Below are 25491 nucleotides of genomic sequence, written 5' to 3' on the forward strand. Positions count from 1 at the left end.
CGTGTTGTTGACTATAGTGGAAGAAACGCACCCATGTGAACCCAACCCAAAGGAGTGTTGAGGCTCGAGTTAGATGCTAGAGAAGAGAGCAAATATTTGCCAGCTAAATTGGGGACTGCCCCCTTCAGTTTAGCGACGTGCAGATGTAGCAATTGATGCTTGTGAAAGAGACCTCTGCGTCTCAATGGACAGTGAAATAAGTGTACAGCATGAAGCCAACACATACTATTATAATGACCCTACAACTACAACCGCATATTCAATGTGATTCACTTGAATTTAACACCACAGAAAAGGCCAAGCAGGATTGTCACAGAAAGCGTGATCTCTCAGAAAGTGATGTTCATAGAGCAACAGGCACCGAGTGATCAGTTGTGAAGCCCATCGTTGTCAAGGCGACAACCATGAGACATGCCTGTAACATGTACACATTGCTACCGTTCCCACCGCCGGTTACCATGCTCCGCTCAGCATGGGGATGATGGGTGCGAGGCCCACGTCAGTGCCAACACGCCCCCTGCAGATGGGAGGCTGTCATGCATCGGCAACACCATGAGCAACAGAAGACATGAGGGGGGGGGGGGCAACGGCCGTGGCGTTCGTCCTCCACGCCTCTTCGTCCGCGCGAGAACGCCAACCGTGTGGCTGATTAGCTATCAATGTCCTGCACGTCGTGCGCGCGTGTGCCTGTCTACGTGTCTGTGTCTGTGTGTGAATTTGTCTCGGCTGCTGGGCACCCCTGCATATCTACCATGTTTTCGGGGGGGCCCCCTACGGACCTCCACAGGAGCCCATTACTAAGTGTCCAGAGGAGGTGTGGACGTCTCCTCATGCGACCGTGTGGTCTCAATAAAGACAAGAAAGAAGGAAACATGTCACACGTTTGCACTTGGGAGCCTTCACAAGGCAGGGGAAATCTCACACCTAAACACGCTGCCTCCAGGTGATACTGTGAGGCATGCTTAGCTAGCCCTCGGTGAGTCCCTGACGTTGCAGTGCAGACACCTCATATGAATGTGTTAACATTTTGACAACAGTAACAAAAGTAAACAGAGGCTGGCTGGATCCCATGCTACTACTGTGTGTGTTACTGAGCTGTGGTTTGATTGTGTATGTATACGTTTACATCGTGTGTGGATAGAGTGTGGTGCGCTGCTTCATCACCCGTGTTCTCTCAAATGCCCAAGACAAATTTCTCCTAAGGGAGTCAATAAAGGCTTATCTTATCTTACTACAAATGACGATGACGCGGCTTGGTTTAAGTTATCCAACTGAATTATTTCCGAATCTTTTTCTTGACCTTTTCGAAACGAAAGCATCCACTTGTTAAAATAAACATCCTATAGGGAGCTAGCTGTGCTATCTTTTCTCCCCAATAAGCACCTATGCCAATGGATTCAAACGGTGCAAACATCTGATTTAAACAGGGGTTTGCTGAACTAAAACATTTATTCAGCCTCGGCCCACACACACACACAGACAAAGCCACACAGTTCTCGCCAAACACTGCTCCTTTGTCCCCCTTATGTCAAGCATTTGAAAAGGAGGAAAGAAGCAGGGTGCCGTCATTAAGTATACTGTCCACGCTACTCCTATAAATCCCTATTATGCCGGGTGCCCCTACTCAGATCACCGCTACAGCGATATACCACAGCCAGCTGGTTTGCAGGCAATGTGTTGGCAGCCACACCAATCACTCTAATGCACTTACACAACCGTCCCAAGGCAGGTGCATTCATGAATGAGCGAGGACAGAGTTGTGGTAAGTTTAAATGTAGAAACATTGAGGTCACGATATCGTACATCATTTAGGAGGAGAGCAAGGGGGAAGGTTACATTGTATTTGCAAGACCGTTTGGCTTGATGGAAGAAGGGAAAAACCAAAGAAAACGGCCTTTCCGGCCAACTTTAGTGAGTGTGAAGGTCGACACCGAGCCTCGCTCACTGATGGGGGGGCTTTCATACCCGCAATGATTCTATACAGTATGTGCACTAAATGTCAAGTGACACAATCCAAGGGTTTTGTGTACGTGCCGCCCCACATGACAGTGGCCAGACATAGAACCAGACACTTGTGATGGCTCACTCTCTCCCTCTCGCCCTCTCAGGGTTTTGTCACTCTTCGCCTTGGTTCCGTCAGTTCCCCAGATAACAACTCAACACCCGCCTCCTCGGACCAGACCGATGCATCATGCAATTGGCACTGGCTGACGGACAGCTCAAAACAAGCCACTGAAAGGGAGGCAGTTTATATTAGAGAGCCGTCTAATACCCTTTAGTGTTTTTTAGTGGTTGATGAGTGAGGACTTGCAGCTGTAAAGGCCTAAATAAAAAGCAAAAGCAAGGCGATGCTGGAGAGATCTTGCCAAAAAAAGTTGGTTAAAAAAAAAATATATATGGCGACTGCCCAAAATGACATAGAAGATGACGATTTATTGTAGCATAAAACCTTACATGGAACGTGGTTCTTGATGCCTCAACGTGGCAAGATAAACATAATGAATATGTCATGGATCCCAATGAGGTGCTGCAAAAGTACATGCACAGAAATGTTGAAATGGGATTTGCGGTGAATAGCATTTCGACGCTCACCTCATTGGTTGAGTGCGAAGGGCCGTCTTCAAATCCTCCACCACCTTGTTCCTTATCTCCATCTCCTCCTCATCGAATGCAAACAGGGTCTGCATCTGCGGACGAACACACAATGGGGAGCACAGTTATTTTGAGCAAGACATTTAATAATTGTGGAATTTGAGGCTGGTGAGACGGAAACAAACCAAACTCTGCTTGAATGCAACCCTGTTTTCTTTTTAAATACAAACACGGTTATAATGTTAAAAAGTAATTTTAAGTTTTGTTTTGAAAGGAGGTCTGGTTGTGGATAGCAGTACATTCATTACAACACAGAGCAAAGTATAACTTTGAAAATAAATGTTGGAATAGATTTCCATCTTAAAAAGGAATGCATGTCTTAGATTTGTTACTAGCAATATGTATAATCACAACCTAATTAGAGCTAATTAGAGCACATGTTTAGTCACCACAATCACCACTAATCAGAAGGATCACATTCTGCACATTTTTCCTTTCCATTTCACTATTAAATGCTGTTGGCAGCTATACACCGCATGCCCAAAAAAATCGTGCATGCAATTAGTTCTAATCAAGCCTGAAACAATTAAGCCAGAAACAAAGCAACAACCATAATCCAGTGTTGGCGTTAATCCATTTGCTCGCCACATTTAGACGTTCCTCAACAACATCAAGGGGCCGACATAATTTGGGAGCAAAGGGCTTCCGTTTCACTTTATCAGGCATTATTTTTAAAGCTGCTCAACACTGGAGGTTTAATGTTTAATTATCAACCAATGTTTTTAACAGGGCAAACACATTCATTAACCAACAGGATAAAACGCTGCTTCCCTCGAAAGAAAGAGTGTGATCCCATTACCCAAACAACTACATCTGGTAACCCTGGGCCAATAGAGAGGAGCCGGCAGACATCAAGATTTAAATCAAACAAACGCTACACTACTTTGGCTACCCATGTCTCCTCGGCATGAAGTTATCAGAGTGTATAATAAAAGTAGGTTCAACATTGTTTCTTTGAAGAGATTCAGTGGCAACTCCGTGGATACTTCCAGACAAAGTCAGATCTGAAAGACGAGGGCATGTAAACCAGAAACGGTGAAGCCAAAAAAAAAATCCACTGTACGTCAACTTTCCTCCCTGACATCCAGATGGCTCCGAGACAACCTCCGTCAAGCATTGAAGGATCTGGCTCCCATTCTACCAAATGAATATGTTCAGTTTTGACGCTTGACACGGCCGTTTGCTGAAGGGTACGGGAGGATGGAAGGAGGGAGCGAGGTGAATGCTTCTGGGTGTGCTGCAAGTCGTTCACCGTGCTTACAAGTCTAGCCAGGATGGCTCTTCTCTACATCCGTTTTGTTTTTTTCTGCGCGTGTTCGAGCTCACCTGCCAAAGTCCACATCAGGATGTCATTAGTCAGCCGTGGGTCCTTCCCTGCAACCCCTCAGGTTTTCGAAGTGCCCTACAACCAGAGCTTTGTTTTCAAGTGTAGGTGGCCGTTTCAGGGTCGGCGTGAAACATAGCCACGGCTGTTGGGATTGAGACCGTGTGCGTGTTGGTGACGACATGCAAATAGCAAAATGCCATCGCTTGACTTAAAAGAAGGGGATGAATAAAAAAGCATGAGCCATGGCGAGAAGGTGACCCGGGCTCGATTCCTGCCCATGGTCTACTGCTGCATGTCTTTCTCTCTCCCTCTCTCATGACTTCCTGTCCAACTCACTCTATGATGAATATAAATATATATGTATAAACCCTTCAAAGATAAAACTATGCTCATCGGCTCCCTTTGCAGCTACTGTCCACAACGCCTGACGCCGCCGACTCTACAGCCCCCGAGGCCAAAGGTGGGATGTACTCCCTGCAGGGCTGAGAAGGGCCTCCTCCGGCCGGACTCGAGGGTGAAAACACTTGGCAGAGCGTGGGCAGAAAGAGAGTGTGTCCGAGTTACGCTTAATAAGAGAGACCTGGCTGGCATGTGGGGAGCCAACAGGGGATTGCCTGCGTTGTGTTTTGCTGTGAAAGCAGGGGTAAAGTAGAAATGGCAGCAAAAAGAAAACCCTTTACATGTCTGCCAACTACAAGTGTGGGGATTTCAGGGGGGGGGGGGATGGCACGACGGCAATCCTGGTGGACTTCATCTCCATTTTTTGCAGAATTCACTCTTGTTTTGTGCAAGCACTTGGTGTTAAGGTGAGCAACATCAGAAAATCCGAACGGGTTTGATCCCCAATCTAGGCTGATGACCTCCTGGAGCAAGATGCCTAGCCTGCCTGCTCCTTCATGACATGCAAGATCAATCCAAGTTACTTTGTAGAAGCATGAAAACATGCAAACCACATAGCATCTTCTGAGCCAGACTTCCCACTGGCAACAAATGTTAAGCATTAAAAAAAGAAAAAGAAAAGCAGAAATTTAGGCCAAGGTTGAAATACGCTATCTCGATAATACAATTTATTTGATTATAACAATTTTGCTGAACCGCTCGAGTTGAACCATCTTCCTTTTCATTGAGAACAGATACACTGAACAGATTATAAACAAGCATGACCTATGAGCAGTAACGCCATGATTCATAGAGAATAAGGACGTAGTAATCCTGTGATGTCATTTCACCCAACGGTTCATGGACTTTTAAAACAAGTAACGTGGTCATTTTTGGTTCATCTCCGTTTCTCAGACCGCTTCCCACTGAACGGCCGAGTCGATGCGTCATCTGCTTTGGGACTGGATCCAAAAGGGTCAGAAAATGTGAACCTGGGAATGTTGTATGAAGCAAGGTTTTAAAAGAGAGCCAACTGGCACACCCACAGAGGTCGTAAGATGACGTGGGAACATATTACACCATGAGCGACGGAGAGTAGAGGCCATCTTCAGACCCTTCTAGATAGACACACAGGTGGACCGGGGACAGGACAGGAGAGAGAGTCACTTACGGCAGCCATGGAGTTGATGCGGTCGATGTAGTAGTCGGGCCAGCTGGTGGCCAGCTTGTTGGGGTCCTCTTGTTCCTGGGATCAACCAAAAGACAAACCAGTGATTTAGACAACATTGCATGAGGTCTTTTGCAAAACATCAATAGAGCTTGCCAATATTGTTAATATACATCTTTTGCTTATGCAGGTGGGAAATCAGTATAGAAGTTGCATATCCATTTTTTACAGACAAGAATAGCAAAGAACACTTATCCGGGGTAAAAAAGTAATGTCATCTTAGTTTGTTCTCCTTCCATCTCCTTCCTGGTTCTGACATTGGAGAGGTGATACTCTGCACCATAATCCACCTAAGCATCCAATTGAAAGAGCTAAACCAATCAGGGGGCCTCTATATGAACTGGGTCACGGCATTTCTAACCATCGCTCTCATCTCAGTAATCATTGAGAGACAGACAGCCGGAGAGCAAACCTTCAGGTAAAAAGTGAACTTCACATTGGAGTGCAAAACAACGTCTGAAATCCATTTGCAACGCCCAATTCGAGAAAGCGTGTTGCCGAGAGCGAAACGGGCCCGGGGCTCTTATACATCTGCTGTTGTTTAGACCAGACTGATGACATCGGAGGAGGAGCCCTGTCGGTTGTTTGGTTTCTGGGGGGGGGGGGGGGGGGGGGAGTCCCTGGGCCTGTATTCATGTCAGGAAAAATAATTACAGAAAATGTGGGACAGGAAGAAATGTCTTGATCAGTGCCATTTGGAATGCTGAGCTTGTCCAAAACAGGAACCGTTTGGAAAAGGGAATCCACAGCAAAGCTCTGAGACGCTTTGTTTGTTTAGTCAATTAAGTTTAAAAAAATAAAAAGACAGAAACCCTAACGTCATCGTCTGCGTGTCTGTTCCAGAGAATAAAGCTACCATGTGAAACTTTGCACAATAAAATAAACGGGGATAAGAATAGATGTTTTAGGCCACATTGTGCCTTGCTCGGCCAGGAAATAAAGGGATGGGTGGAACATGATGCATGCATTTGACCCCTTTGTCTAATGATGCTAAAGCATCCCATAATAATTCAATGACATGTTACACACATAAATCAATCAACGTTGAAGCTCATTTGCATACAATAATGCTGCTCATAGAAAAATGTCTTTGAGTAGAAGTCAAATTAATATTTTTTTAAGAGGGCCAAGGGCCAAAGAATTGTTCCGAATACAAGTATATCCATTTATAAAAAGGTTCTTTCCGGTGGTGTCAAGGACTACTTTATCTTCTGATAAGGCAACACGATCAATTTTCGATAATTTTCGTTCTATAATTGAACTGTCCATTTGATTGCGTTTTACACAGCCGACAACGAACAACCTTTCCAGGTGATTAAGCAGGACAAATCGGTTGCAGCTTATGCAAGCACAGGGCTGCCTTACTTTTCCTAGACAAAACTCTTTTATTTCCTACCAAAGCCCACTGACCAAACAGCTTGCAAACGAAGGCCAGCAAAATAATTGGAATTTTGGTGAAAGTAGCACGGTACAGCACAACCAACTGATATGAATCGCAGGGGTTTTTTGGGGGGGGTTGAGGGAGTTGTCCGGGCACTTAAATGACCACTCGGCACGTCTTTTCCACAACTCCCGGCCTTGTCTGCCCCTTTCGGTGTGCGAGCAACAGGACCCAAAATAAAAACGAAAAAAAAAACAATGGAGTCCAGTGTTTGTGTGCTCCCTCGCTGGTCGCGGCGGCTTCACTTGCGCCGCTGCTGACACGCTCTGCATGCCCTGCCAGCACAGATCTCCATGCTAAGATTAACAACTTTAACTGCAGCTCTCCGCTCAGACGAATTACAGCCGTTCCAATTTGCCCCTTGAAAAACATTGAGTCCAACGCAACATTTACCCTGGCAGTTTAACAGAGGCCCGGGTAAAGTACTGTAATTTTCAACTTGTCTCGGATAAGAAGGGGAAAAAAAGGAAAGAAAGAAAGGCTGTTGATATTTGGGGCACTGGGTGATGTAGTTTAATTTACTGCCTGAATAGTTGCCTGCGCTTAAAAACGCTAAATCGAGCAGTGTTATTCGTCGTCACTTTTTTTCTTTATTTTTTCAACAGTGGAACTTAACACACACCTTTTTATGATACCAAAGTCAAGGAATAGATGACATCACTTCAATTAGACACTTTTGCTTGCCAGACAAAGTCGGCCAAAAAAAGGATCCCAATGAATTTTTTGTCATAAGTCATCTGCAATCTATTGATGACCAGCCTCACCTCTGGCAAAAACCTACCAGTAAAAGTCTTCATTATGGAACGCTGGATCTCAATTTCATACACTCTATTACAGCAATGAACATTTAGTAATCCAGCACCAATAAACATGATTTGCAACCTCTGCTGCAGCCATTCAAATGCCTAAATCCCCCTCCCCCCGACTGTGATTCAGGTACATTTGAGCAAGGTGTTGCTCAGGTTACCAACATCTGTTGCGGAAGGCATCGTTCCACCAAAGATCAAACTGCCTGCCCAAGGTCAACTCCATTGGCATGCGGAGGCACCTGTTAAAAGTCTAGATTAAATTACACATTAAAAAGCTCCCACTGCTACAAGGCACTGCAGTATATTCAAGGTATTATGCTGCATGTGTGGTATTCACATTACCACATTACCATCCTCCTATGCACACATCAGCCGTAAAACATTCAAATTAATAAGGCTTCCAGCACAAACAAAGCCAGATTCTTAAGAGCATTGCCTAGAAAATAAAGAGCGAAACCCCCAAGTCACTCCAAGCGTTTCCATGAGCGGTTTCTGGCTTTTTCAAATTCCAAACCTTATTTCCACTTCAGAGCCTCTTGCGTTTCATTTTCAAATAATAAAGTGTTATTGGGAAGGAAGAAAGAAAGGAAGGAAGGAGGAGGGGGGGGGGGGGGAGGGGAATTAAGAAGGTAAGGCGCCCGCCGGCGTGGCAGGTCTCTGCCAACTCCAACATGTGCTGGGTCACGACCCCCTCCTCACACACGGCATGAGGAACACGATGTCTCCCGTCGACGCGCAGGGCGGCCCTGGACACGGCCGGCTCCTCAGCCCTCATGTGTTCAGCTATTCGGGCCCTTTGGCACCTAGGACGGGCCCTGGTGGGTCCCGATGTGCTGGGGGTCCCGTTTGGGGTCAGCCGGAGACTGGCTGGAGGGTTTCTCGAGGGTCTCTGGTCCGCATGCTACGTCTCACACTGCCTGATCTTGGAGATCAGATAAGCCCGGGGGTGACCCTGGTTGACCCCATCAGATCAGGGGTCACGCGTGTAGGCCGGCACAGAGGCGAAGAGTCCAGTACAGTGCTGGAGGGAATTCAGCAAATATCGAAAAGGTACCGATCACTTACCCGATGGTGCGTGCTGTTGAGAACTACAAAGCCGAAGCAGAGTGAAGTTTAAAGGTAATTGGGGTGGTCAAACTGCAATTTTGTGTCTATTCAAACTGCATTAAAGCTAATGTTGTCCTCTGAATGTCACAGTGATGGGTCATTTCTAGGATGTAAATTGAACATGAAGGTCAAACTCCTATCGTAATAACCAGAAAAAATTACAGAGTATCACCTCTAACCACTTCACCAATTATAGGCAACACTTCATGCCGGTGGTGTCATACAAAAGTGGTGCATTGTCTTCGCAAACAATACAAGCTCAATCGTGGATGAAGTGCACATCAGGCGTGGAAACAGGATCAAGTTGTGCGTGCCAGATAAGCGTGTGAAAATGCATGTCAGGGTGGGAGCGATCGACCGGGACTCAAGTGGAATGGTAAACAAAATCTAGAGTTGAGCTGCTCCATAAGAAGCCCAAACAGAAGACACAGCGCACGACAGAAACCAATTAGAACTGTATGAATCATTTTGTGTGCCCATATAGCACAATATCAAACCCTTCCACACACATTCATTGGAGACAAAGCAGTGTTTTTTTCCCTCATCAATTGCACCGAAAAGCGGCACGGGCACTTAATATAATAAAGTATTTGTCGGCGTGTACACAGCCTAAGTCTTTCATCCACTTCAATTCATGAAATGTTTTCAATGCGTGTGGTTTCAATGCGTCGGGACACAAGTCCTAGATGCATTGGTTTATTTGCAGTCTAACGTAATGAAAGAATATTTTCTACACTTCATGCTCTTGTCTCACTTGTTTAACACATGTGTCTTGTCAACACATTTTACTTTTGTGGAGGAAAGCAGGGATGTCTCTCTGGGGGGAATATTTACAGCCATGAATTCTCACCTGGGAGAGGCAGGAAATGGACGGGATATCGAATTCTGGGAAATTACATAACACTGGAGAGGCCTCTTGTGACAGGTAGCGCACGCATGGGAGCTTTAACACGGCGACTTCAGAAATGCTTTTTGCTTCATAATGCCATTTCATTTCCCAGCAATGGAAACGACCGACAGGATGACGCCGGTCTGAATGGTTTGCAGTGTGGCTGATATTCATTTGACAGAGAAAAAAAATTAAAAAAAGGAGGGGGGAACAGGGGATGTATTATCCTGCTCTGGGTGTTTTCATACCCGGTTTGGCATGTCACTACATCTGCTTCTGTACCTGAGGGTTTCCCATGCCCACAACCACAAGGCTGTGCATACACTCTGACCGTCACTCACACGGCCCATACAGCAGAGACATGTGCATCCTCCCCCTCCCCCAGAGTCTGCTTCCCAGGGTGGTGGACCGAGTGGCACGGATACAATCGGACTTACGCAAAAAGGCCTCGACAAGATCTTCTAGATAGTCACGGAAAACACAGGCGGCCAACCTCATTGGTGGAAAGCCCTTGTGTCACTGTGTCACCGATCACTGCTCACAGCGATGTGTCTCCGGACACCATGCGGCGTCGCAGGCAAGAGATCAACACTGCTGAACACAGGTTTGCCCTTTGACCCGTTCTGCAGGGATGTCTGAGTACTGAGTAGTCGAATGTTTGCGGCACTGACCCTGTACGACCAGGTCCATCTCCTTCTCCTGGCCGGTGGGATGCAGAGCTAACCCTGACCCCCATACCACATGTCAACACGCGGGGGACAATTGTCAATTAAAATTGGATTACGCCTCATGGCACGTCATCAGAACAAAAATATATAGACACATAAGAATACGACGAAAATTTTGAAAAGTACTCCTTTAACGTTGTTTTTAGGTGAACGGGGCTAATCCGTCTCCCTGTCGGCTCTCTAAATGTTATCCGACCACAACAACAGGCCGTGCTGTTCCAGGGCCGGAGGAGACAAGGGCCCCAGTGTGAGACGCCGACGGGAACGGCTGGGGGAAAGTTGTGCTCCGATCCGCGAGTTGGAGAGACTTCCCATTCCAATCACTGTCATGCCGTAACTCTGAGGAACACAGGGTCCTACTGTGTGTGTGTGTGTGTGTGTGTGTGCGTCTGTGTGTGCGTCTGTGTGTGTGTGTGTGTGTGTGTGTGTGTGTGTGTGTGTGTGTGTGTGTGTGTGTGTGTAATGAGCAATTATCTCTTTGCGCGCACGGTGCATGGGCGTGCCCAGTGTGTGCCCGCATGTGAATTGCGGTGCACACGGAAGCATGCCATGTTAATGTCTGAACATTGGCGTTTCACATACGTGTATCTCACCGCGGCGTTCTTATACGCTGCTCGGTGCCAGCTGTTCCTCTGCCAGTCTCCATTACGCCCGCTCCATGAATGAGAGGTTTGTTTGGCTACCGCTCCAGGTTCCTTTTCCCTTTTTTTTGCCCAGCCTTGTTACCCCAGATTTTTTGCTCCATGTTTCCTGGCTGGGATTGAGCCCCCTGTCCCCCTTCTTTTCCTTTTTCTTTTCTTCAACCCACGTCTCGCAGAGGAAATGATTTCTGACTCAGGGAGAGGGTGGGGGGAGCGGTGGATGACAAGCGAATATATCCTCCCCTCCGCTCCGAGCTGGGCTTCTACTGGCACGCAGGACACGGGTTCCGCTCCAGTGTCTCCCGCTCGCTGCCAAAATATTCTTTCCACTACCTCCTGTAAAAGGCACAGAGTCCTGACACGTTGTCCGGGGGCCACGACAATGGGCCGTCGAATAACCCATGACAAAAGACAACAGAAAGCCGGCGCCGCTTCACGTGTGCGCTGGATTTAAAAGCAATATACGATATTGCACGGTGTTCTTTGATTCTGGATTTTAAAAAGGGCGTTTAAATGTCACTGCCCACCGCTTCCCCTCCTCTTCTAGTATTCCCATCCATGCCTTGATATCCCTCCATCCTCCTGAAACAACTTTGGGGGTGGTTCTTTGAACGACACGGAATGGGGGCACGCTCAGGACTTAACGTGTGCGACACACACACACACACACACACACACACACACACACACACACACACACACACACACACACACACACACACACACACACACACACACACACACACACACACACACACACACACACACACACACACACGTTGTATAGTCGCATGGCATTGGCTCAGCTTGGTCACGCATGCCTCGGAGAACGTACGGAGGGGTCAGGCCGGGGCCTTCCTTCCAACACAAAGACCTCGGCCTCAAAAACAAATTAGCTTAGAGACGCAGGGGAGGGTTTACAACTATTTACTCAATTTGCGATTGAGGAAAGGGCGGTCAAATTCTTCCCCCGCTGTTCTTCCGAGGCAGTTCTCTCGGCGAGATATTCGACCACAGACCGAGAGCAGAGTTGTTGTGGAGAGCTGGGCCGAAGGCTTTAAGAGATGGCGGGGATGTTTTGGCGAGAAACACGGGGTGAGCCAGAGGGCTAACCAAAGTGTTCCAGCCCTCTGACTGAATGTTGACAACTCTTTAGAAGGGGGAGAGATTGACTCTCCAACAGTCGGGGTGAGGATTTTAATTATTTATTTATTTTGAATTGAGGTTCTTGGAACGGGAGCTTTTTGTGTTGTAGCTCACCTGCATGTAGCTCACCTGCATTTTAACTCCACCCAAAAAGTGGTGGTCAAAATGAAAATGGTTTATTCAGCTGAAGTAAAGGCATAAGTAGCCAAGTCATAGTGCTTGTATGTTTGGTGCAAAACATAGGCTTAGTGTTCGCTATAACACCAAATCTGACCCCATGACCCAGGTTCAGGAAACGGGAACCAGCGAGTTGACAACCATGCCAGTTCCTTTCAGCACTTAGTGGCGACTGTTGACTGAGCAGGCTAGAGTGGAGCAGAGGTCCTGTCCAGACAAAGACTAAAGATCCGTCTTACCTTCTTCTTGCTGCAGTAGATTTGCCATTTCTTCTCCACTGGCAGTGCAAACATGGCCTCCCTGTTCTTGTCCGTCAGGTCCAGTTCGTCCTGTAGCAACAGAGAAAATCAAAACACCCGTCAGGATAGGGGAGGGCTGAAAGTGCCACACGTTGACCAAACGTGTAACCATCATAACGTACAACCATTCTCAATAAGGTCTACACAGTGCGGTCTTGATACAAAGCACCTTTCTGAGGTTTAGGAAAAAAGGTTAGCCTAAAGTATTTCAAAGAATAAGAAGGAACTAGAAAATGTAGAGGACTTAATAGATCAAAAGGAGCCGTGTGCGGTTGCTGCCTCAGTCGTTCATCCACCCACCGCAGCAGGGTTTCTGTTGTGCATCAAATACTAATAGTCTGCAGGACAGACAAGTTGAATCTAGGCCGTGGTCCTGGACCAACGGGGCGGTGGCCCTGCCACCTAGCCTTCAGACTGAGAGGTTGGTGTCGCCAGGGCCCCAGAGGGCTTCTTAGTAGTCCACCCTGCCGGTCTGTTCAGCCCGACGGCACGGTGCACGGTGGCTCCTGGGCCTTTAGAAATGCACATCAGCCCGGGAAATGAATGCGAGTGCGAGTTTGTGCGTGTGCGTGTGCGTGTGCGTGTGTGTGGGTGTGCGTGTGTGTAAGCCAAGGAGGAAACGCAGAGTCTTGTTGGCAAAAAAATAAGCCCTCCTGGGCAGGAGAAGAAAGAGGTGGATAAATGAGCTCTTGGACTGGGACGTTTTTGTCGTTTTTTTCTGGGAGCAGGGGGCACCCCCCAAAAAAAAAGCATTAAAAAGGGATGAGGAACATGAAAGGGTGGAAGAGGTCCGCGGAAGGGTGGAAGAGGTGTGTCTGTGTGTCTGCGCTTGTCTGTGTGTGTGTGTGTGTGTGTGTGTGCGCGCGTATAGAGAGTCAGGGCTGACGAAAGCAGAGAGAGGGGCCGTGTGCTGTCTGAGGACCAAGGTGCGCTCGGTACTGAGCTGTACGGCGCGGCGGCCAGGAGGCCGCGCTAATCCCCCCATAATGGTTCCCCCCCCCCCCCCCCCCCCCGCTACCATGACGTCAACCCACACCCTCCAGCCCCCCCACAGGGCCCCCCAAGCGCCGAGCTGGACAGAGACGGCGGCGGTGGCCCCCTTGCTCTACAGCCTGACAGCGGTGGATTCACCGGGGGTTGTTTTCAGGCCATTCAACAGGGGGCTCCGTGGGGGCTGCGGCGACAGGGCTCACATTTGAAGTGGCCAATGCTTAGAGGAATGACATCACCGCTCAGCCAGGCCTTTCTCTGGGGATCAGCATCAGCAGCGTTAGCTTAGACTTGGGGGGGGAGAGACGTGTGAGTGGAGATGAATTAGTTCTCCGCTCACACAAAGCGACACGTCTCATCTCCAGATGATTGAACGACAAGATGTAGAGGTCTTTATAAGTCTCGTGAACATTCCTTATTTCAGTTTCTCTGCAAAAAAAAGAAAAAAAAAAAGGCTAGTTTGCATTCATCCCGTCATACGTCATAGCAGCGAGCCGTCTTTGAACCCACAGCCTATCCCGCTTTCAATCTGAACAGATTAGCAAATTGTTGGTGTGGAATCTCTCCCTCTCCCCCGCCCCCCCTTCTCCCTCTCAGGGAGGATGAAGAGGGGTCCTAAGAGGCCGGCTAGAGCCTCTGGCCCTTTGCCTGGATGCTGGGTCCAAGCCCCTCACTGTGGTCTGGTGAGCTGGGCGATGAGTATGGGGATGTTTGGAAGAAAAGGTGAGAGGCCTCAGTGAGAATGTGGGGGGGAAACGACCAACAGTCCAGCACAGTTGTGTTGTGATTTCACGACTACACACGCTTTATGCATAGGTTCATGGAATGGCTAGCCACAAGACTACAGTGTCGGGCGATGCGAGCCAGCAGTCTAAAATGACAAGCAGCGGTCGGGTTGAGGTGCATCTAGGGACCGCCAGCAGCAGGGACGGTAAAAAAAGAATAAAAAAAAAAAAGAGGAGAATGGGAAGGGAAAGAAAGAAAGTGAGAATGAAAAGAAAGAAAGGTGGGAGGTTGGGGAAAATAGTGAGGATATTAGTTGGATGAAAGAATGCAAAGGGCCTGCCAATCGTACAACCATTCATCAGGTGGCCCCAGTTATGCAATAGTGCACCCCCCACCTTCCTTTCCTGTGTCCTCCCTTAAACCCCAGTTCCAGCAAAGACATTGCCATGACAACACTAACTACCTCTCCTTTCCCTCCCCTGAAGAGAACCCCATCAGACCTCTATCCTGTGAAACGGTATTCTGGATGCATCCCACTTCCACGCTGGCCGGTAGCACGGCCCAGATGGGAACCCCAGATCAACTAAAGCTAATATTGTTACACCTGCTACCCTAGAGGGAGCAGAAGAAGGAGAGACAAAAACAACCTAATCCATACACAGCGAGCCATCTGAATCCCAGCCCTTGAAACACTGAAACCTGCCCAATACTGTTGCAAATGACCACAAGGTGCCAGGAGCTGGAACGTCAGACCGTGAGGAGGAGAGGATCAGGTGTGTTGACCAGAGGTTAGCTAACAGCCCTCGCAATCACCTTCTTGCTTTTGTTTGTTATTATGGGAAAAATGACAATTACACAGATATATGGTCATGATGAACCATCACGATTTCTTCTTCCCATAAAGTTTTATAATTTAGTCGGGACATAACTCGCATACTATATATCCAAGTTGAAAGCCAAGTGAAACATGGAGACTAGACTCTTATCAACAGTGTCGGGAAAAACCTACATACCGGCTACTGGTGTTTAGACTACACGATCATTCATTCTCTGTGTGCGTGCGTGAGTGCGTGCGTGCGTGCGTGTGTCGGTGTGTCTGCATGTGTGTGTTTCTGTGGCGATTTAAGATTAAAAAAAAAAAAAAAAAAAAAAAAGAGTGCGTGGCAGGAAGAGTGATATCGTCATATCAAGGGAACTATAAAGGAAGGAAGAGGGAGGATTGTGTGCCTGCCGTAGGTGTTAGGGGCGTCCATGGGATCGGCCCAGTGGACCTGGGTGTGCCTGGGTGACCAACCTCCGAAAAACGGCTCAGCCTCGGTCTGTATGGGAAATGAGTGCGTCTCAAAGGAACCACTTCCTGTTTGGCCAGAGTGTGTTAAATTACATTTCATTGAATTATGTTTAAAAACATAATGTGCGTCAGCCCTGTGAAATCCTGCAGGGCTGGTGAAGGCGACGGATTTGAAGGACACACACACACACACACACACACACACACACACACACACACACACACACACACACACACACACACACACACACACACACACACACACACACACACACACACACACACACACACACACACACACACACACACACACACACACACACACAGGATGTTGGAGGAAAGTCTAGCAAGATGGCAGGAAGTCATATGAGGCCCCCAGGGAACTCACAGGAAGCTGTAGCTGCCATTAGTAACCCTTCGTCACTGTGAGAGACCCTTTGTCTGCAGGTCGGTACGCCTGAGCGTGCTTTTCCTTTTGTGTACGTGGAACGCCGAACCTACTTGCCAAGCAAGTCATCAAGCTAAAAGCTGATCCAGAGACATTTAACACACCCAAGGAAAGGCCAGGGTTCAAACTGGTGGAGTTTAGCGAGTACATGGCATCTCCACCCTCCCTGAGTACTGCCAGGACCCAGACTAGAATCTCCGAAGGTATATTCTCTCTGCGAGTCATAGTCCCCCCTCGATACCACTTTTTTAGACTGTACTCAAATAGGGTTACATACTGGGAAACTGGTTCTAATGGGTAACTGCTGCTAGGGTATAACACTACTGTACAGGGCTGGCCAAGTAGCCAGCAAAAGTATTAAATCATAAGAGTAATAGGATGCTGGTTAGGCAGACAAACCCCCAGGAAGGACAAAGGAAAGAAGACAGGGTCACCTCAGTGCAGGGGCCTTCAGAGTGGGGGGGGGGGGGATAGGGGAGGCCATGAAGGGAAGGATCTATTTTCCATCATTATGAAAAACATCTTCAACAACCAGCTGAGTAAATTAGGAGATAATGTATGTTTGGCAGTGAAGCGCAATTTTATTTGGATGGCCAAAGAAGTTGAAAGCCTCCTGAAGCTAGCTTGCTTTGTACTTCTTTAGAACTGTGCGGTTGTATAAGGCGCATGGAGGCAGCGGCTGAGCTAAGACAGCGGACAGCTGGACCACTGCCTAGAACGCTTGAATTAATAGCAGCCCCCTAAATTACGAGACAGGGCCAGAGCGAAGTAGATCACTAAAGCAGAAAGTGAACTAGGCCAAGGATAGCGAGAGGGAGACAGATAGTCCACAATCTGTTGTCTGGTCAGTACATGCCAGATGTTGGCTGACTGTTTCCTAACAGTTGGTCAGGATATACTGTACGACACAGTCCCCTTAACTCAACCCCCACAACAACAGCAGGACTCTTTGAGTCTCTCTCCCTCTCCCTCCCCGAGAATATATAACCATGCCATTTCCAATATGCAGCCAACATGTTGACCTTTCCATTGCCCATCAGTTGTGTTCATGGCCTTCATCAGCAACCTCACACCATGCACATCACGGGAGCCAGCCTGGCATCGCAACAATGGAAAATGAAGTACTAGTACTACTTGACGCGTTGTGATAAAACGCTATCACTTGTTGAGTGGATTGCCCAAATTAACCCATCAGTATTCTTAATATGCTACCAGATTGTACGCATGGCCAATTTATCCTCCAACCGTGCATGACATCAAACAGTGTCGGAAAGAATGTGCTGCAGTATCCGTAGGAGAATCTCATCAACAGAGGTACTCTCTCAGCAAGCACTCGCTGCCACGCTCGCTACAAATGGGTGTTTGGATTGGTGCGATTCAATTAAGTCCTCAGATGTGGTCACTGTTCCAACAGGTGTACTGTAGATGGATGCAGGTTGCTTGATGGCACCACAGGGTTGAAAGTGGGAGCCTCAATAAGGCAGGGCGTTGAAGAAGATATAGGCCATAAACATTCATTATTCATCCCAGTTTTACATTTTCTGCCCAAGTAGTTAGTTACATTTTCAACTTGGTTATCGAATATACCAAGCTGGCTTGACAGAAAAATGCAGTTCCAATTGAAGTAAACTTTTCTTCAGACTGTACCGAACCTGAAAAGAAGGATGTGTATAGAGTAGAGTTTTAATGACACTAAACAGCACTGGCATAGCCAAGAGACTCTATACATCAGCTAATGCTGGGATTCTGATCTAGATCCCTCCGATGTAGAAGTGCCTCTACACCCAATCTATGATTTAAACACACAACAAGAGCATGTTATGGACGTGAACATGAGTGGAGGTTTGCGTCCCTGCCTGGCCCCAATATGTCACTCCTACTCACAGCGATAGGCCCTGTTGGGTCTCACTCTTCTCCTGGGGAAGCCTTTCATAACAATAACCCTGTCTGGTTTAACCATGGCAACATGCCGTGGTACATTTTCCTTCCTTATTCAATGTTTTAGCCTCGCCTCTTTGTAACAAAGAAGTGTAACAAACGACATGTCCAGGGTACGCATCTCCTGGAGGTCCAGTCAAACAGATGCTTAGACGAATGGTCAAACATGTCATCGGCCTGACCACATCATCAGTTAAACAGATGTAGGAGGACATCAATTCACCACCATCGTAGCCGCTTTGGCAGCAGTCGTTGGTGTACTGGTTATCCAAAAAAAACAGACTGGAATCCACCTGTCACAAAGTGAGTAACGGTATATAGGCGGAACTCCCAAAATGATGGTGGTTTTGCGCCACGCTAGTTAGCTTTTATTTATAGTGGCAGGCTAAGGTCTATTGCCTTATGGAAACAAACTTGAAAAGCAATAGCAGCTCAAGCATACAGCTCAAGTAGACATTACCTGGACCTACCTACAGGCCAAACATGTAGCTTTGCATATGCCAGACGATCCATTCAATGACAACCATGAGTCAAATATACTCAAAAACATGTGTTTGATTGGCCCAATTCCCAACTGAAAACACAGGATCCTCCTCCCCTCACCCTGATGAGCTGATGAGAGCTACGAGTTCAGAGGTTTGGAAATTAGAAAAGCAACCTCCCAAGTTGAACTCTATTTCTGCCCTCTCTGCATCTGTCCAAGCTTCATGAATCTCAGGTACTTCCTTCTTAAAGTATTTGGTTCGTCGGGTCTTCCTAAACCGTGAAGTCTGTTCTGATTTGTAAGTATTCCAACATGCTAAGTGGGTTTCCATTTTAGCCCAATCAGAATGGATATTTTTGCCTTATCTTATGTATGGCCTGTCTTTGAACTAAGACGAAAAGGGGAAGTTACAAGGAACTATTTTGACAACCAATTTATTTGACTGCATATAATGTAATCATGTTAATCAAGTAATATGTAAAAGGGTCAACTTAGCTCAGGAGGTAGAGCAGTTGTCTTGTAACCGAAAGGTTGCTAGTTCGATCCAGCTCCTCCTAGCTGAGTGTTGATGTGTCCCTGAGCAAGAACCCTAATTGCCAATGACAACTTAACCCTAATTGCCAATGACAATTACAATTACTAATTGTAATCATCAATTGACTGGCAACTTGGTGCTGCCATTGTACTTGAAACGATAAGAACCGGAATGCGTCGACTCTGAGAATCAGAATTGATACCTATCCATCATTCATCTTAACCAGAGGCTGAAGACCCATCTCTTCAAGGTCATAGACATTTGGGTGCGTCAAGCACTGTAAAAATATTTCCCCACTTATGCTAATAATTTTAAATGAAGACTCTTTCAAAGAAAATTCTGACTACTGATGAATGAATGTACTTATGTTGCTTTTGCTATCTGTTTAGTGTGCAATATAATATCATTTGAATGTCCTAAATACTATCCTCAGTATGTTCTGCATTGGGTATCCAAAACTGAGTGGAACGAAATGACTAAGAAAACATCTGCAGCAATACCAGTAAAGAAGTTTCCATCAGAATAGGATTTCCATCTATTCCTCCTTCATAGATGTTTGGGGGCAAGGAGAGGGATGTTTCCTGTGAGCAATCTCAGAGACAATGTTGAATAAGGGAAAGTACCACTCATGGCTGGACATGAAAACAAACCAAAAGAGCCATGTTGAAAGAAGGAATCAGAGAATGTGATCGTGTGAAAAGTGTCCTTTTCACGTGATGGTCGAGGCAGCCGGTTTGCGTTGAGCAGAATCCTCCGCTCAGACAGCTGTGCCCAAAGCCCTGTCCCCACAGCGGGTGCACAACACAGCTCAGCCATGCCCATCTGGCACCCAAGCTGAAGCCTCGCAAGACACTGCCAACAAACATGAGCTGGGCACAAGGGATGAGCCGAGAGCTGGGTGTGGTTACAGGGAACTGGGAGCAGTGGAAAAGGAAACTGTTGGGATGAGGGGATGAGGTGGAAAAGGCGAAGGGAAGGAGAAACAGGGAAGGCATGTCTATCCAACCATCAAGAGAGCCCACCACAGGCCCTCTTAACCCCTTTTTACCGGTCCCGGCTCTAGGCCCTGGATAATGAAGGACATGCAGAGAGAAAGGAGTTGCAATGCTCGCATTTAAAATTCACTTTTGGTTCCTAAATTTACGTTAAAATTCCAGCGAAAATGTACAGCACACGCACCCCCTTTCACTTTGCTGCAAAGGAAAGCTGTTTCTTTTAAGTAGGGTTCACCCACGTAGCATTAAAAGGTCCCGTTTCAAATGAATAGATTAACTGGATTACAACTGCAGGCTACTTCTCACAGCACAGGTGTACTGATGTGTTTTGGGATGTATCAAAGTGAACGGTTTTGTAAATTCCTTCCCTTTAATTCATTGTACATGGCATACATTGCATAATTTAAAAAAGAAACCCCTGCTATCTGGTAGAATAACCAAAGTAGGCCCCACATTCCCGAGCCAGTGGTACACCAGTGGTACGGCGTGCCGATAGGACTACACTGCCCACCTCCAGGACAGCACTTCCCATCTCCGCTCAGTCACTCACCACCAGTTCGGAGAAGCGGGCGTTGAGCTCGTCGGCCGGGGGCATGGGGGCGCTGAACTCCAGCAGCTGGAGCGGCACGCTGTCCTTCAGGTTGATCTCCGGGGGCTCGGTGCTGCCGAAGCAGCAGAGGAAGCCCAGGCCGGGCCTGGTCCTCTTCCTGGGGGGCATGGTGCTGGAGGTCACTGGGGGCAGAGGGAGGGGTCGGGGCGGGGCAGGGCAGGGAAAGGGAGGGGGAGGGGGAGGGGGGGGACAGACAAGGCTGCTATCTAGGAGGCATCATCTGGAAGAGAGAAGAAAGAGGAAGGAGGTGGTTAGGCAAAAGGTACTATACATAGATATACCAGCTAGTGTGTTGAGACACATGGGACTTGCTTCAAAAACATCAAAAACCTTTCCTCTGACGAGCAGTCCCAATCCTGTTATCTGGAGTACAACTGAAAACCTGACTGGCAGCGGATCGTCCTCTGACACTGGCTGATCTCAGAACTCAAAGTAAACTCTTGTTGCAGGGACACAATGGTGCTCTCACTGTATGGCCTGTGTCTAATTGCACCCGGTGCGTCAGTGGCATGGTACTGAGGAAAGTGTGTGTGTGTGTGTGTGTGTGTGTGTGTGTGTGTGTGTGTGTGTGTGTGTGTGTGTGTGTGTGTGTGTGTGTGTGTGTGTGTGTGTGTGTGTGTGTGTGTGTGTGTGTGTGTGTGTGTGTGTACCACCTGGAGGATTTCCTCAATGGTATGAAAGAGATATGGGTGGTCTGTAGGAAACAATATGCCTTTCCCCTAAAGTAACACCACCACTACACAAAAATAACAAGCACATGTCAACATAATTCAAAATGTAGGTTCAAACTTAACCTGCGAGATACTTGAAAAAAATGTATGAATGAATTGGACTTCTTCACATATTAACACAAATAGCATGGACTAGGAAAGCAGACTTTGCCACAATGTTCTCTCTGCCCTAAGCTTCCCTAGACCATCATTGTGATTAATATCATTGAATGACTTATGAATTGTCATAACAATCCAAACTAACAAACTCCACAAACTCGTCCTAATCCAAGAAGCTGCAGCTGTTCATTTCCGAAGGCTGTGAAAGTTTACGACTTCAATTCACCATGAGACGGCAGAGTCCACCATACATCCCCAACAGCCTAGCTCTCCGCCATCCCCCCTCCTCCCTCCCTCCTCTTCCCCTCTCTCACCCTCGCACGGCACCTCGGTGCACGAGCTCTCGCGGCGCAGGTCTAAAAATAGACGGACGGTAAATTCTTTATGAATGCCTTGTAGCCAGAGTCTGGGGCTTTGGTTGAAGGAGGAGTTGGGAAGCATTGAAAACAGAAAAAGATAAAAACACTAGTTCCATTCACTATCGTTTCAACAATGGTTTGACGATGGTTAATTTCCATTTATCCCGCCTTTTCCGAACATGCCAGCCCTTTGACGGCAGAGCGGAGCCGCATGCGCCGTGGTAACAGTCTTTAGAGGCTGTTCTCCCTCGAATGGAAAAAGAATACTGGGCTTCTCCAACTTTCCCTCCTGGTTATATTTGAGGGCCTGCCGAAGGTTCCCATGCACATCGACATTTTCAGAGGAGCTCCTCCCAAATCCTGTCCGAGCATTTGCAGGCTGTTGCGTCAGTGTACTGTAGGACAATTATAGAAGTTGTTGCAGTTTAGGTCTGCATTTCCTACTTCTTATGTCCAGTATGTGTGTGTGTGTGCGTGTACGCGGTGCATGCGTGTGCAGGAATAACCCGTGGCTGCCGGGATGCCCAGGGATACATTCTCCCCCATAATATCCATCCCCATAGAAACGACCTACAACAACAAAAACAAGTCCTGTGCGCCAGCAGACTTGAGTGTCTGCAATGACACAAATCATAAAACATAGACACAAATATGGACTCAAAGCAAAAATGATCTCTAACGTGTCAACAAGAGGATTTCCCCCCCCCCATTACTCATGGCAGCTTTCACATTCATACGCACAGCACACGATGATAACAGTTACCGGCAAAAAAAAAAAGGAAGGAGAAACTAATTGTGAGGGATTGCGACGAATCACAACGGCGGGTACAAACAGCGGGCCTGACAGTCTAAACCTCCAGGAAATTAGCCATGAAGGATTTTTTCTACACCTGAAAAAGCTGGACCAGGGTACAGGCCACTTCTTGTGAGGGTGCGGGGAAGGAGTGTGGTGGGCGGGGGGGATGTAGACTGTCCCTCAGGTTTTCATGGCTTTAATGACTACAAGCTCCAGCGTGAGGCCCTATCCAGATATCTGCGGTTAGTTGCCGTTGCTGCAGACAGCTGGCCAAGCCCAATGTAGGGGCTGCTCTTTAGGGGATTTAATCTATCCAGTGGGAAAACATCCCCATGTGTGGTCGCTACTCACTCAACACCAGCTCCACTGGCCGTATTCCAGCCAATACCTAGGTTAGGTGGGACGCGCGCACGCACACACACACACACACACACACACACACACACACACACACACACACACACACACACACACACACACACACACACACACACACACACACACACACACACACACACACACACACACACACACACACACACACTCTGCCTGAACTAAGTTACACATCTTCTAGTTCCCCATTTGGATTCCCCCTCGCTCTCAGTCACCCATTGCTTCTTACATTTCCCACCGTCCGTCACTTCTTGCTTTAGGGTGGAATCTTTGTCGTCCATTCTGGTAAGACCATCCGAAAAAAAACATTTTTTTTTTCAAAAACATTAATATCTCCCGTTGCCACGCTGCTGCTGCTGCCACCCCGCCCTCCTCCCCTTCCCGGCCCCCACTCCCAGCTGTGACTCAGGTGCACACGTGTGCCAACGTTGCCCATGCCCATCAATGCAACGCACATGCTGGTGCACTGCATTTGGATTTGTTTAAATGTCAGAGTGGACTTAGAATCTCCTTCTCAAATAAGTAAATCAATGTGACTCATAAAGGTTATGCTCTGGCTTTGAGTGTGTATGAGACAGACGGACAGACGCAATGTCTAGTTGACAAATGCATGAGGAAGAGCAGAGATCTGCTGTAGCCATAAAAATGCACACACAAACACATCTTTAATCCTTGTTATTAACCATAATACGTGGTATTCCATATTTCATACATTTAATATGCAGCAGGGACACTAGAAAGATAAATTGTATAGATAGATTCATACAGCATACAAGCATTCATGTGTGAAGGACTGAGCTTACACACACTCGCCCAGGAACACGAACGGCGTATATAGTTACATGGCCACAGGCTCGAGGGCAGGGGAGAGCAGACTGGCTGCTCTACGTTTGAAGGAGATGGAGAGCAGCCAGTCTGAGAAAGAGAGAGAGGCTGAGAGAGAGAGGGAGAGGGAGAAAGAGAAAGAGAAAGAGAAAGAGAGAGAGAGAGAGGCTGAGAGAGAGAGAGGGAGAGAGAGAAAGAGAAAGAGAGAGAGAGAGGCTGAGAGAGAGAGAGGGAGAGGGAGAAAGAGAAAGAGAAAGAGAAAGAGAGAGAGAGAGAGAGAGAGAGAGAGAGGCAGAGAGAGAGAGGTAGAGACAGAGGTAGAGACAGAGGCAAAGACAGAGATATAAAAAAGGGGGGGGGGAAGGGGTTTGAGCTACTGCCACTTCTTATTCAGCCCACTACCTCATCCCAGGGAAGTAGGTCAGTGGAGGGGAGCAAGAGACAGAGAGTGCGCGAGAGAGTGCGAGAACGAGAGCAACGGCTGATATAGACTGCTGCTAGATGTAAGGATATAGAGGGACAGAGTGATGGAGAGAAAGTGAGTTCTGTCTAGTATGAAAGAGTTCTTTGTCTGTATGTGGAGATCGGTCTCCCAAAAACATAAGTGCCTGCATAGCTTCCATTCAACCGAAACACATCTGTCCTACGACACTATAACCTTTTCTCCTGATGCAAACACACGAGTTGGCAGAAGCATGGCTCCCATCCTGGAAAACCACATTGCTTTTGTGCCCCCCCTTATAGACATGGACTTGAGTGATGATCAATGCCAAATGATGGAGGATGTCAAGACCTTTCAAACAGAAGTAACTGTAGCCGTAGTAGTGAATGAGGATCATTACTCAAGGATATTGCGATGGGAAGGTTAATAAAATGTGTGGCACAGAGCAAGGGTTTTAAGTACCAGTTGGACAGCATTGTTTTACGCAATGGTCATTATTTTGTAGTTTCGGTATGTGTTGACAATTGCTGGGAGCTTATTAATGCCAGAGGGTGTGAATGCACCACAGGAAAAAGGTGGTTTGACAAACTGAATGAGTGAGTGCAGTGCAGAAGCTGGATACTGGTATACTTGGGATGGTGCAGCTCAAGTGTACGTGTAGGCATGTGCATAACAGGTTGGCGACAGCCCTAGTGTTATTAGCATTGGTAAACAAACACGAACGTGATTCACACTTTCATTGCTTTCCCCGTCAAGGGAAATTAGCTTCCATTCACAACTTCCATTAGACACACTGGAGTTATGCCCTCTTTGGAGTGTTGCCGACCAACTGACATGCCCGCACGCACGCACGCACGCACGCGCACACGCACACGCACACGCACACGCACACGCACACGCACACGCACACACACACACACACACACACACACACACACACACACACACACACACACACACCGTCTGTCCACTGACTAATGAACTTGGTCCTCAACTGTTTTTTTTTT

General features: G+C 47.4%; 1 protein-coding gene across 3 annotated transcripts in view; it reads right to left on the reverse strand.

Moving 5' to 3' along the window:
• daam2 (dishevelled associated activator of morphogenesis 2) overlaps positions 1-25491 on the reverse strand; it is a 73045-nt gene that overhangs the window by 23225 nt on the left and 24329 nt on the right. For all 3 annotated transcript variants that reach the window (XM_060051966.1, XM_060051964.1, XM_060051965.1), the window contains exons 2-5: positions 20780-21059; positions 12763-12852; positions 5529-5603; positions 2593-2687 (exon numbers count right to left, since the gene is read on the reverse strand). In XM_060051966.1, coding sequence (XP_059907949.1) covers positions 2593-2687; positions 5529-5603; positions 12763-12852; positions 20780-20947 — 428 coding nt within the window. In that variant the 5' untranslated portion in view covers positions 20948-21059. The remainder of the gene's footprint in view (positions 1-2592; positions 2688-5528; positions 5604-12762; positions 12853-20779; positions 21060-25491) is intronic.

The sequence above is a fragment of the Gadus macrocephalus genome, chromosome 5 (assembly GCF_031168955.1).
Source record: "Gadus macrocephalus chromosome 5, ASM3116895v1".
Lineage (NCBI taxonomy): Eukaryota > Metazoa > Chordata > Actinopteri > Gadiformes > Gadidae > Gadus > Gadus macrocephalus.